A 13,691-nucleotide genomic window follows, 5' to 3' on the forward strand; every position below is an offset into this window, starting at 1 on the left:
GGTTCACAGGAGTTTCGGTTGGAAAAGAGAAAACTCTGTTATCTGCTCTATAATACTTATTTAATACTTGCTCAGAAAGCTTCATCATCAGTTCATTCTTCCTAAGCAAAAGTTTTATTTTCCAAGACAAACACCGTGTGGGTTAAACAGCCTCTGTGAGGTCCGTTCTATTCTATTATCTGAACATTTATGGACTCTGTTCATATTGTGCAACCTTCTAACAGAAGCAGTAAATCACATTATCTGTGACAGCAAGTCCACTGCGGTTAATAACTAAGTTACAGCCCATAGTGTTTATCCAACTCAGTGGGGCGTTAAGGCAAACCAGGAGAGACAAGTGATACGGTCCGCACATCCTCTGATGCTCAGGTGGAGACGAGTGATTCAGCACCAGGACAGTCAAGTTCACGATGAAGCTGCATACGCCAATGCTGAGGAGCGCCTTGGTCCGAGAATGTATGGCTGAGTTCCTGGGAACATTTGTCTTGTTGGTGAGTAAGACTGGAGATGTATTAATATTTCTTAAACCTGTAAATAACCATTCAGACATAAAACATAGCATTTAGAAGAAGATATCTATTATATATATATATATATATATATATATATATATATATATATATATATATATATATATATATATATAGAGAGAGAGAGAGAGAGAGAGAGAGAGATGTGCCGATCAGGTTTTTTCTTGTCGATTCCGATCACTCATGGCCAATCGCCGATACCGATCACACAATTATTATTTTTTAATCATAAGCACTACGGTTACATTATGTGGGAAAAGGAACCATGAAGTCACCTTAATTTAGACAAAAACTTGTTTTTAATAACTTTATCCAAGAAAAAAACAATACAGGCATTGTGCAAATTGTACTATCAGTAATACTATCTTTAACAGACTGATAACATATGAAGGCTCTGAAGTGGCTAAATAATGCAAAGAATCAAAATAAAACCTCTCAACATTGCCAAAACATTCAAGTATAAAACTTAACATTGAAAGGCAACTACAGGATGAAGTTGCTGCATGAAAACTTCCTGATACCATGGTGGCTAGCTGATTACTGCTAGTTCTGATTGGCTGTTTCTGACTGAGCGGAGTAATTATGCAGAACAGGGAGATCGATTATTTTTTTAGAGATTATTTGTCTCATATTAGGACAGTGAAAGTTTTAATACGTATGTAAAATAATTTTTTTTAGGTTAGATGCTGCAGCTTTAAGCAGAGGTTCGGTGTGAGAGTCACTACCAGGTGGAGCAGAAGCGGTGCTCCGTCTGTGAAATATTACTACCTGTAGCGCGTAGCAGCGGTTCAACAGCGAGAGCAGAACCAGCGTCTTACATTGCAGCTCGAAGATTTAAATAATTTTGCGGGTTATTTGTTTAGCTTTCTGACCGTCATGCTAATCTGGGTGAGTGTTTGTAGCTGCGCTGCTTTACCTGCTATCTGATCCTCCGTATGTCTTTTTTACTGCAGTGAGCCTCGATGTAGCCAAACTCTGTCAAGTATGCCATTGTTTTTATGTCGTATTAGCTTCGTTGTGTTGATGCATTTTGACGTGCTTCAATTTTCCGCTGCAACAGGCAAACTTCCCCATTCACTCAGTGCGTTCCACATTGCCTAGGATTTGTTGCTGCGCGTTTGCGCAGTGTGAAGGAAAGAGGAGACCAGCTGCACAGGCAGGCTGCAAAATGAGAAGCAGGTGATCGGTATCGGCAACAAGAGCCAATGATCGCCGATCACAGATCGTGCACTTTTTCATGGAAATCGGCCGATTATGATCGGTGGCCGATCGATCGGTACACCTCTACCAACTGAGTTGTCGAACTCTACAGCTCTTCCAGAGATGCTAGGAGCCTCTTGGCTGCTTCTCTTATGTCTTGGTGGGTTTAAAAAAAGATAGATATACACTGCTCAAAAAAATAAAGGGAACACTTTAACATTTAAGTGAACACTGAAGTGTTCCCTTTATTTTTTTGAGCAGTATATATATATATATATGCTATATGACTAGTGAGAAATTGATCGAAATGAACCCATCACATACGTAGTCTGGATTAAGGAAAGTGTATCATGATAAAAAAAAAGACTATGTAAAGTAGAATTAATTGCCACACGGCATCGGTCATTTTATTACATCATTAATGAGATATTAACAGCTGTCAGCAGTTCATCATGATTGCCTGCTTGCATAAGCTTGTTTGATCTGGCAAAACAATCGTCTTAAAATGAGGAAGTACAGGAAGGAAAAACAAACAGGACAGGATTGCAGCGCCATATTACGGAGAATCTCTCTCCAGTCAGTCTTTACTCCATCTTCTCTGCTTAAGACATTCTTAGGTTCATGGAAAAAATAAAAAAAACTCCTCGCTACTCCTAGCATTTTGTCTCTTTAGAAGCTCTTAAAGAGTAACTTTGTGAATAACTTTTTTTTTATTTTACTTTTATATTCTCTACAGAAATATCTTGGAATCATAGATATTCCAAGATATTTCCTAAAAAATGATGTCACTATGCGTAACTTTTAGTTTTAGGATTTTTTTGAGAATATGGCCCATGATCTTTATTAAAATCTCTTGGTATTTTAAAGATCATAAAGCCTTGCACTTTTGCAAGGCGTCAGAGCCTCTTGAACCACATCATCAACTCCTCCACTGTATTTAACAGTGTGCAAATTTCTGTTTCACACCAGACCAGTCTGGAGCATTTGTTGTAAAGGTTTGACTAAAACTCGGCGTTCAAGTAAAAGTCACTGTAGCATTAATCTGTCTTCACATATTTATGCTTCATGGTGGTCAGAAACATCAAAAATGATACATCATTGCAGCTTTTTAAATTAAGGGTTGCATAATGTTGTGTAAAAGGCGACCGTTTCACTTTCTTGTTTATCTCAGCTGCGCAGCAGTAATATTGAAATCACATTTCCCTCATATTAATTTCCTAACCTGAGCTTTGCAAAATAATTTTGCCTCCAACCATTTTCCGCTCCTCTCTCTGTGTTCCATGCAGCTATTTGGTTGCTCTGCAACAGCGCAGGTAAAAACCAGCCGAGACACCAAAGGCCAATATCTGTCGATCAACATGTCCTTCTCTGTGGGGGTGATGTCAGCCATGTACCTGACCAAGGGGATCTCAGGTGAAATATATCACAAACTAACATTAGCCATCACTGTTTAAATTGGTTGATGTGTAAAGTTATCAAAATATCACTTCTATAACCAACTGCACAGTGGCTGGTTGCTTATTCTTCTTGATAAGATGAGATTTATTGATTTTACTCCTCAAATGTATCACTGGAAATCTTAAAAACAGTCATGAAGTTTTTAAAAGCGTTCTTTTGACTGACTTATTTATTTTGTGGAGATAATCAAATAAACCATCAGATTCTCATAACTTTCTTTTTCACTTCTTGTATTCCTTCTCCTACGTTTCGCCCTCAGGAGCCCATCTGAACCCTGCAGTGACTCTAAGTTTCTGTGTCTTGAGGAAGGTGAAGTGGGGGAGGCTGGTACCGTACTGCCTCTCCCAAGTGCTCGGGGCATATGTGGCATCGGCGCTGGCCTACGCGGTTTACCACGGTTAGTTTTTCTACAATCACTGGAATATCTTCATACAAACCTGCACCGATCTATTACAAGCAGCATGAATGCAAACAAACAAGTACTGAACCAAAAATAATCCTTCAAGAAAATTCTCCAAATTCAGTAACTGACATAGTTAAATGATAGATTCTTGAAGTAGATGATTGAAATATGGACACAGAAACTGTCATAAAAATCATATTTTAAAAAAAAAAAAAAAAAAAAAACAAATGGAACAAAATAAAATCTTGAATTTAAAAATTTTCTGGAGATTCAATCAACTTTGGATTTCGTTCTGGCTACTCTAATGTCTAACTGGACTCATATAAACTCAGTGATCTCTAAAGAAAGAGCCTGAACTCATTCTTTCTCCGTCTGACGTGTTGCCTGGGAGATTGTGTCCATTGTAATCAAGTTCAGAACCAACAACCCTGAACAGGTTTAACTGGACTAGGTTCTGCATTAATGTCCTGAAGTGCAGCCCAATAGTTGTACCAACCCAAATCTGTCTGCAGCAGTGGTTTTAAAGGCCTACAAAGTAGACTACGGCAATGTCAGCCAACATGAAATCCTATGTCTCACAATGTCCTGGATGTTCTTTGTTCAGGAGTCTATTACTTCTCATTTCATTTCAATATCTTTAAATGCAGATTTCCTGAGAGAAAACTGTCCTCTCCCATTGCCTTCCATGGTGATAAGAGATTGGCACGAACCTAAATTAACAAACAAATGAAATACATTTCAAAATACATATTACAAAGGGAAAATTATTGGCAGAGGTTTTCAATACACCAACATTTTTTGCAATCTCCTACTTTATGGAGTAACTTGAGACACTTTACATAAGGTTATTCTGAAATGTCAGAATTGGTTTGTTTGCATTCAAATCAGAAAATATTTTTATTCGGACAATGTTTGCAGTAAATTTTTTAAATGTTTCTGTTGCAGATGCTATAATGGAGTTTAGTGGAGGCGTGTTGACTGTTTATGGCCCAAATGAAACAGCATCTATATTTGCAACGTATCCATCCCAATACCTCACGTTAGGGAGGAGTTTCCTTGATCAAGTACGAGTTTACCAGAATCAAACCATTGCTTTGTCAATTTTTTACCAGCCATCAGCAAAATGTTTAAATGTTCCTGTCTTCAGGTAGTGGGGACTTTGTTACTGATGTTGTGCATCCTGAGTTTGGAGGAAAAGAGGAACACCCCTGCTCCTTCTGGTCTGGTTCCTCCAATAGTTGCAACAATTGTCCTCGGGATCTCCATGTCCATGTCGGCTAACTGCGGAGCTGCAATAAATCCCGCTCGTGACCTGGGGCCACGCCTTTTCACTCTGACTGCAGGCTGGGGAACCGAAGTCTTTACGTAAGAACTTTTATCTTGTTTTGCTTATGTATGATAAAATTTCACACTAAAGAGAAAAGCACACATTTATACAGCTGAGATAAACAGACATTATTTTCTGTTTCTCAGAAAATGGTATCTTTCTGAAAGACACATGCCACCTTTTCAGAGAACAGATAATCAAACTTCTGTTTCTTCCAGTCAAAGCTCTTCAAATGAATTTAAGAACCTTGCAAATTTACAAAGCAGCATTCACAAGTTGTTATGTTTTTCACAAACAGAAACTATAATCCTAAGCTCTTTCCTCAGGTTTTTAATTGCGATTTCTCCTCAGGTGTTACAATTACTGGTTCTGGGTCCCAATAGTGGCTCCACTTATTGGAGGCCCTTTGGGTTCTTGCCTTTACTTGGTCTTCGTCGAATGGCAGCTGCCCGCTCCAGAACCTCCTCAGGACAGGAGGGCAACAATCTCCACCATCAGCAACAGCATCAAAGAGCCGGCCACCAGATGGGGAACAGGAGACAACTTTAAGTCAACATATTTTTAGTCATTGATCGGTAGCAAATCAATACACTTGGCATAAAATAATAAATCTGACTGGTTGGTTGTAAATTGAGGATGTTCAGCTATTTATAGATGCTGGTAAATTGCACACATCTTAAGAGCTTCTGTTAACAGAGTTATAATTATTTATTTTTATGGATAACTATACATTTGCAGAAACATTTTTAGCAGAATCATGCTGTTTGTTACATTAAACCTCTGTGTGTTTCCATTTTTCTAAAACATTCTCCCACTTTGCCTCCCTGATATAATCGGTGAAATGGTTTCCTAGAATGAAACTGCGATATCATTGAAGGGTTACCTGTCCAGGGTGAACCCTGCCTCTCAGCAAAGAACTGGGGAGGCTGGGTAGACAGATTTATACATTTCTTTTTATAACGGAGCTTGTATATCTTTAGTCATAATAACTTTCTCAGGAATGAGGCTGTTTTACGTCTAACCATTGCAAACATACGATTTAGTCCATTGAATAAAACACAACATTCACCTTCAAGGTTCTACATATTTACAATCTATTGTCTTCCACTTATGCAGGGTTGGGTCGCTGCAGAAACAGCACCGATCAGCTCATCTATCACTCATTCCATTTTTCCCTCATCTGTGAACAAAACTTTGTACATTTTGTAAACTTTGCATGCTCTTTTTTGGCTCAAGACTGCGGCCTCAGATTTGGAGACACTGATCCTCATTCTGGCTGCCTCATAGATCGTAATCTAATGAAGCCAATAGAACCATATCATCTGTAAAAAGCAAATACGCAATCCTAAGGCCACCAAAATGGATCCCCTCAAGGCTACACCTAGGGCAGACTTGGTGCGGTCCAACTCTCACTGGAAACAAATCCAACTTAGTGCCGGCATCGTGGATCAATTTCTGGCACCAGTCGAACTGGGAATTAATAGTCCATATAAAAGGACCTGGTATCCCATACGTGACACGCTATTGTTTGCCGTTTCTTCAATTAGTCAATCCAAGAGTGCTGCTCATTTTCTTAGCAATGATTGGCTCTAGCCTCTAGAGCATAAATGAGGAAGTCTGTTGAAGTTAACTTCTGTGGTAGTGCCAAGATGGTTTCCACGGTGCGCATTAATGTACATTAAGGTAAATATCCTGTTTGAACTGTTCAAATAATCAAGTTGTATGTGTTTTCTGAGAGAGTTTCATGGATTCACAGATAATTGCAGGCAGCTACCCGTGAATAACCGGATAACTTGCCTAATGATACAAGAAAAAAAATATACTTTTTACGCAAACATTTAGATAAAACACTTTAAAACTTACTCCTCGTGTTTTAAGACCTCAGGGCACTTTAGTGAGACTTGTTTTGACTCGACCTGAAGTACAGCAAAGCAATTTGAAGTGGTCCGTAAGAGGAGAGTTTTTGTGAGTGTAAAGTTTGATCCAACGTGTGTTTGTGTACAACATGTTGAAGAGAACATTTTCAGTTTGTTATAGCAGTGATATCTTTTATTGTAGGAAACTTGTATCGGTAGCACATTTTTCATGTCATTTTCCACACTATGTATAAGCAAACAGCACCATGCTATTAGACTGTGAAAATTGTACACTTTGAATTTTAAGCTTCCTGAACTCAACCAGCAGAGGAAATTGCGTATTCATTAAATAAATAAAGTGTTTGTTTTTTTTACATCAATGTTGTTGTTCATTATGATATTTGATTCATTGTATCAGAAAACTGTTTACTTTCTATGAAATGCCTCAGTGAGCAGTAAGCGCAGGTCAAACAAAGATATTAAAATAGTTGTAGAAAGTGAGGAAATACAGTATATTTACTTATCTGCAAGGCTGCAATGCTTAATAAAGCAACCATTAGATAAGTCCATGTGAAGCTCTGCGGTTAGGTTTTGATTTATGAACAGTATAAAAGGCTTGTAGATACAACAACTTACAACCATTCAGCCAAACACTTGGCTTCTGATAATCCCAGTTATGATCCAGAAGACTTCAAGGTGTTACAAAAGTATGATTTTTACTCTAAACATGCCACATTTTTTCTGTTCTGCTTGAACTACCTATAAAAGATCAAATTGAATGTTAAAAAAAAAACAAGAAAAAGTCTTTATCACAGTTTTCTTTTCTGATCACACAATGTAGCATGTGAGTTTAAGTCTGGACCAAAATGCAGAACTTGGAGTAATCAAACTGAGTATTTGATGATGAAATAAAAGAAACCACAGCACAAGTGAAGAAGAATGAAGAAGAGTGAAGAAGAATGTGGAAATGACTAAACTAGAAGGACTAATCAGAGACAACTGGGAACAGCTGAGGGAAAATGCAGGTAAAGGAGATTCGTGTGATGGACAGCAGCTGAGGGAAGGTGAAAAATTAGCAGAGAGATGAACTAGGAGTCAGAAGTTACAAATTAAGAGGGGGGGAAATAAGACTAACAAAAAACAAAACAAAAATCAAAAGCACAAAGAACAAAACTAACAATTAAACAAACTAACACAAAAGTACAAACTTATACGTCAAGATTCAAGAAAGTAAATAAACAAATGATCAAAACAAAAACAAATGAAACCCATTTATTTTTACTTATTTTATTCATTGGCACAGTAATAGAATATAATGTTATAAATATATATATTTTTTTAATTAATGAGGTGTAACAAGAAGTGAGGAGCTGCTGTAGAGCACCTAGTAAACAGCAGAGGGCGCCATGACACTAAGCAGACAAAAAGTATAGATAAGTGGTAAGACGTTTGTTTGAGGTTGTAAAACAGTGACGTATAAAATAAAAATGATATTTAAAAAAAAGGCAAATTGGTCTAAAGCAGTTTATATATTTGTCTTGCAGACGTAAGGCATAATGAAAGAGAAATGTGAGACTCAGCAGGTTTAGCTCCTGGAAGCAGGAAGTTCAGATGGAGAAGGTGAAGTAGGTGAAACCCTTCCTCCTACCTCTGCTCATCAACATCTCTCTCTCTCTCTCTCTGTCTCCCTCTCTCTCTCTCTGTCTGTCCCTCCTCCAATCAAAGCCAGTCCTCCCTGATCCTGACCCCTCTGAATGCTGGCTGAGCCTCCACCTTTGCTTCTCCTCTCCCCACTAAGTCCTCCTCTCATCGCATCGTCTCTAGCTGAAGTTTGAACCTCATCATGACCTCCAGCTCCACAGCGTTTCCTCCAGAAACACATTTCTGACGCAAAGTTGAAAAAGGTAGGATGTTTTTGAGTTGACACCCCTTTTTTTAATGTATGTAGCTTTCAATTTTGATGTTTTATGACTTCATCACCTGGAAATGTAAGGGTTTGTCTCGATGGGAGAGTGATTGGTTTGTGTTGTTACACTAAAAAATCTGTTTCTCAAAATTGCCAATCATATAGAGCAGTTTATGTAGAAGAGGTGGTTGGAAGAGGTGGATTTTAAATAAAGTCACTGTCGCTTTCTGTGAGTCATAACGTTTATGAAACTCAGAAACTCAGAGTTCCTCTTGTGCCTGCAGACTGCCTTTACTTTCATTTGTTGTACGTCAGTTGAATAAATGCCTCTCTAAACTGACTAAATCTGACATGATGTGTTGATATGGAGTACAAGTAGAAATACAAGACGTTGGGTATTATTCACAGCATCTTGCAGAAGTATTCACATACTTTTCCATTTTTTTCTTGTAACAAACACAAACTTTTCTGTGTTTTATCAAGATTTCATGTGATAAGTCGACACAACGTCACAGATAGAAATGAAGTGGAAGGAAAAAGAATGGTTTTAAACGTCATAGCTGTGGCTGTGTGTTTAGTGTTGTTGTCCTGCTGGAGGGTCTCTGCCCCAGTCTCAAGTCTTTATAGCTTCAAAAAGTCTTGCGTTGTCTTCCTCTCCATCCTTCATCCCACCAACTCTGACCAGCTTCTCCGTTCCTGTTGAATAGAAGAATCCACACAGCATGATGCTGCCGCCGCCATCTTTTACAGTTGGGGCAGTGCTTTCAAACTGATGTGGAGTCTTAGTTTTCCTGACACACATAGCGCACAAAGTTGTATTTTGGTCTTGTCTAAGCAGAGGACCTTCTGATTGCTGTTTCTCCTGCTACACCGTAGCTCTCAGTATTCTCTGTCCTGAATATTTTAAATTGTCCCTGCATGACGTGTAAACATAAATATCTTTCTGGGAACACATATTTTAAACGTTTGATAAATAAAGTAAGCGCATAGCAGTCCCTGAACTGTTACTATTGCTGAAGAAAATCCTGAAACTGCCACCACCGTAAGTAGATCAGAGCTGTACAAATCTGTACAAACTACATCAATGTGATACATGTGGTTGAAAACTGAAAGGTGGTAAGACTGCCCCCGTATAGAGCTGAGGAGGTTCAGACATTTGGAAGTTATCTGGAGGTAGAAACCAGAAAGCTCTTCTGCAGTGAAAAAAGGTTGTTCAGGCATCTGGTCAGGATGTCACCAAGGTGCCTTAGTCTTTAAAACTTTAAGTCTTACTTTAACCTTTAAAGTAAGACTGGGAGGAGATTAGGGCAACACTAAAATCACTGGAGAGACCATTTTAATAGATGGATGGACAGATGTTGTTAGAGGAAATTACACAACTCCCAAAAAAGTGTTTTAAAGAAATCTCACAAATGCTACAATATGATCCTGATGATGAATTCTGAAGATATGGATACTTTGTTTTATAGCAGAAATCATAGAAGCAGTAACATAAGAAGTGTTAGCTTGTGAGTGAAATGAATGTGAATGACAGTCTTGTAAAATAACTGGGTGACAGACTCCTGCATTGCTTTTGTACAGTAATGACGAGAGTCTTGCAGGTGGTGTTGCAGTTCAAAGTGGTAGATTTCACTGGGGATTTTCACAAACATCCACCAAACTCTTCAGTCACAGTACTGAAACACATTTAACCCAGATGTCAGGAACGGGGCTCAATTACTCAGTTTGTCTCTAGCGGTTCTCACTTCCCCAAGAAATCGGTTTCGGTTCAACTGACCTGCGGGTCTCTAGGTTCACACCGGACGTCACTGATGGACAAGCAGAGAGGAAGGAAGAGGCTTGAAAACACAAAGGCTGAAGAGCGAAGAAAGGTGACAGAGTACGGCAAGCTGTTCTCGCTCTCACATTGTTGTACCTCCATGAAAAAAAACACAGTGACATAATGGAGGAAGGAAACTAAAGGTCCAGGCTGCTGTTACTGTGATATATGTAAAGGATTGTGTGATTTCTAAAATGCATTAAGGTGATTGTGTAAGAACTGGGATCCACTCAGCTGCTTCTCTGATCAATGCTCTCTTTGCAAAACCAGCCTCTTAGTTCAAAGCTTAGAAAAATGTTTTCTAAACTAACACAGTCTCAAATGTCTCAGTAGTTTCCTCTCTGACCTGTCTGCTGTGTTTCTTGTTCTTCATCACTGACGCTTGATTACACTTTTGCAGTTGTCTCTTTGATACTTAGATGTTGGTAGAAATTGATGTTTTCTCTCCTCACACTTAAATCTTTATTTGCTCAGTACATCCACAAAGTTCTAACCTTTCCTCCATCAGTAAATACATCTAACCTTTTTGATCTATAAGCCTGTATTGTTTCCTGACACCCATATTCATTAGAGTTTATTAAATTGCTCCAAACTCCTTTAAATCACAATCGAGAGTTTTTACTTTCAAATGAGACCGATTTACGCTTTGGGTTTCCAGACCTCTGCGTGACCTCCACAGTTCCAGTAACAGTCATTTGATAATCACATTATGCACCAAGGAAAAAGAGCTAGCTTAAAGCATTTTACGTTTGTCTCGCAGCCTTCTTCAGTTTTTTTTCTTTTTCTGCCTGAAGATTTATTGCCTAAGCCTTAAATTACCTGTAACAAGCCATAATAATACAATTAATCACCATGTCTTGATAAAAATAACAATTCTGCTCCACTTCTTACTGAAATCGTCACAACGAGAAATTTTAGCCTGCTGTTTCCAAATGTTTTCATGCCTCTGCGGGTTTGTGGAGTGCAAGGAGTAACACGATAGCAGGCAGGGAGGGAAAAAAAAGTAAAGCAGGGTTGGAAAGCGAAGATGGAAACAGTAGCTGAAAGTTAATCTGCCCAACTGGCATGGAGAAGAGCAGAGCAGCTCCTTCTCAAAGAGTATTGATTAGTGATTTGATGTTTGCTGCCTTTAGCGTCTGCTGTATTGTATGCACTGCTGAACCCAAGAGGAAGATGTGTAATGGCTCATCTGTCATCCTCTGCCTCCCAGCTTCTGTACTTAACCGAGACAAAGTACGGTGAATAAAAGCACCGAGGTATGCCACAGAATCAAGTCAGCATAAATGAAGAGGGGAGGAAAAAGGAGAGCTTTAATTGTGCAGTGCGTCCGCTCTGCTATTCCGTCTCCTCCGCCGGAGAGGAAAGAGTGATGGTGTATCTGGCCAACGCCACCAGCCTCCCAGACAGAGAGCGTCAGTGAGACAGATGCAGCCATCTGCTGAATGTCATTTCCTCATTCCTGCCCTCAGAGAGCAGAGATGGTCTGCTGGATGTGCACGTTGGTCCCGTTGTGCAGCAGTCTCAGTGCATGTCTGATTTGCATCCTATTTTCACTTGAAAATAAACCCTGTGCATCAAAAGATATCACTTAACAGTTTAGTTTGAATCAAAGAAAGGTGACTGTTTGTTAGTGCTTTTTGTCACTACTTGTTTTTGTGGTTCTTAAGTCCCTTCTCCCTCCTGCCTTGAATCAGTGCCACCCTTTGCTCTTAATTTTTTGTGACTGGTTTGTTGCAATAAAGGAGCCTGTAATGGTCTTACTGTAATATCTCTGCAGACAGTCTCATGGGCCTGAGCAGAAGGACGGCGGCAGAGCGGAGATGTTCAGAAAGAGGCCTCCTCCAGGTCAGTACCTAATATTAAACACATTCAACACCTGAGTACTCAAGCTGTGTGAAACAAAGGAAGTGAAACGGATCTAAAATTAACCTGGTGCTATTAGTTAGCTCACAGAAAATTTGTTTTACAGTGCACATTTAAGCACTCATGGTTCCTTTGCCATCTGAAACAGATAGGAACTTAATTTAGGAATTTGCCAAATCTGTATATGTGTTTACAAATAAAAACATTTCCATCTCTAAACTTTAGATTTAGATATGATTGACTAAATAGAATCCTTGATGACGCCCTCTCAGTGGTTTGTTGGATTATGCCTCAATCTGAAGTTCATCCAGAACCACAGCTTCTTGGTCTGAATGTCCTGCAGAAGTGTTGTTTCTGTGCTCTCGAAAGCTCACAGCTGAGCGTTTGCCAGGGTTGGGCGTGTAACAGAACACCATTAAGTGAGCGTGTGAGAGATTTAAGTGACCCACGCTGTAAGTTATTTGTTCACATAGATCTGTGTGCTCAGATCAATGTCAAAGCATGCCGCAAATTGGTCAGTGTGTGACCCCGTTGTTGGGGCAAATCACGCCAAAGAGCGGGAAAGAAACGGGAACAAGCTTTTGAATTATTTTAGTTTGTGAACAAAATATTTTATAGCTGTGGTCATAACTTGGATGAAAACCTCCAGGTTTCTTCTGTATTTTCACTGTAAATCAGAGCACTAACACCACAAGGTTGACTTGGTTTGTACTAGCATCCATTTGTTTAACACCACCTGAAATTGTTTTCTCTCGAGCAGGTAAAGCTCAGCTACTACTTGCAACTCAAATTCATTTCAGACATTTTACAACTATATCAAAATCTATCAAATGTTTAGTAACTAGAGTTAAACATGCAGCTGACTGACTTGGTTCTTGTTCCTCTTGTCAATGACTACTACGATTTATTTTTTTCCTGTCTACTTTAGAAATTTTATATTTTATAACATCCTGAACCAGACATTGTATATCTACTCATATTTTTGTTGACTCAGTGTCAAAAATACACCTCTGTATATTATCTTAATCAGCATCTCATCACGCGCTCCTCAAGTCAGTATTTTGTACAGCATGTGCTTCAAGAATCAGGGATGTTATGTCACCTAAGACAGGATCAGGGAAATGCGTCATTCATCTTCATTTTCAGTGATGTTTCACCTATTTTTCATTTGGTAACTTTATGGGTGTTACATTTTCTCTTAAATAGTCTTCCAAATCTTTCAAACGGCGATATTTTTGCTGTTGTGCCAATGAAAAAGGAGAACCGTTTGTGTCTCAAAGCTGGCACGAGGCACGTGCTGTGCCACCTGCCTGGCCCCGCCCACTGCGG

At 39.1% G+C, this 13,691-nt stretch overlaps 1 protein-coding gene across 1 annotated transcript; it reads left to right on the top strand.

Moving 5' to 3' along the window:
- The first annotated feature begins 117 nt into the window (after window positions 1–117).
- LOC103478150 (aquaporin-10-like) lies at window positions 118–13,635 on the top strand. Its single transcript, XM_008431691.3, has 7 exons — window positions 118–491; window positions 3,017–3,143; window positions 3,448–3,585; window positions 4,537–4,655; window positions 4,739–4,956; window positions 5,270–8,678; window positions 12,277–13,635. The coding sequence occupies exons 1-6, from the start codon at window positions 411–413 to the stop codon at window positions 5,481–5,483; spliced, it is 897 nt and encodes a 298-aa protein (XP_008429913.1). The 5' UTR covers window positions 118–410; the 3' UTR covers window positions 5,484–8,678; window positions 12,277–13,635.
- Window positions 13,636–13,691: the final 56 nt, after the last annotated feature.

This window comes from Poecilia reticulata, chromosome 16, assembly GCF_904066995.2.
Source record: "Poecilia reticulata chromosome 16, P_reticulata-male-v2, whole genome shotgun sequence".
NCBI lineage: Eukaryota > Metazoa > Chordata > Actinopteri > Cyprinodontiformes > Poeciliidae > Poecilia > Poecilia reticulata.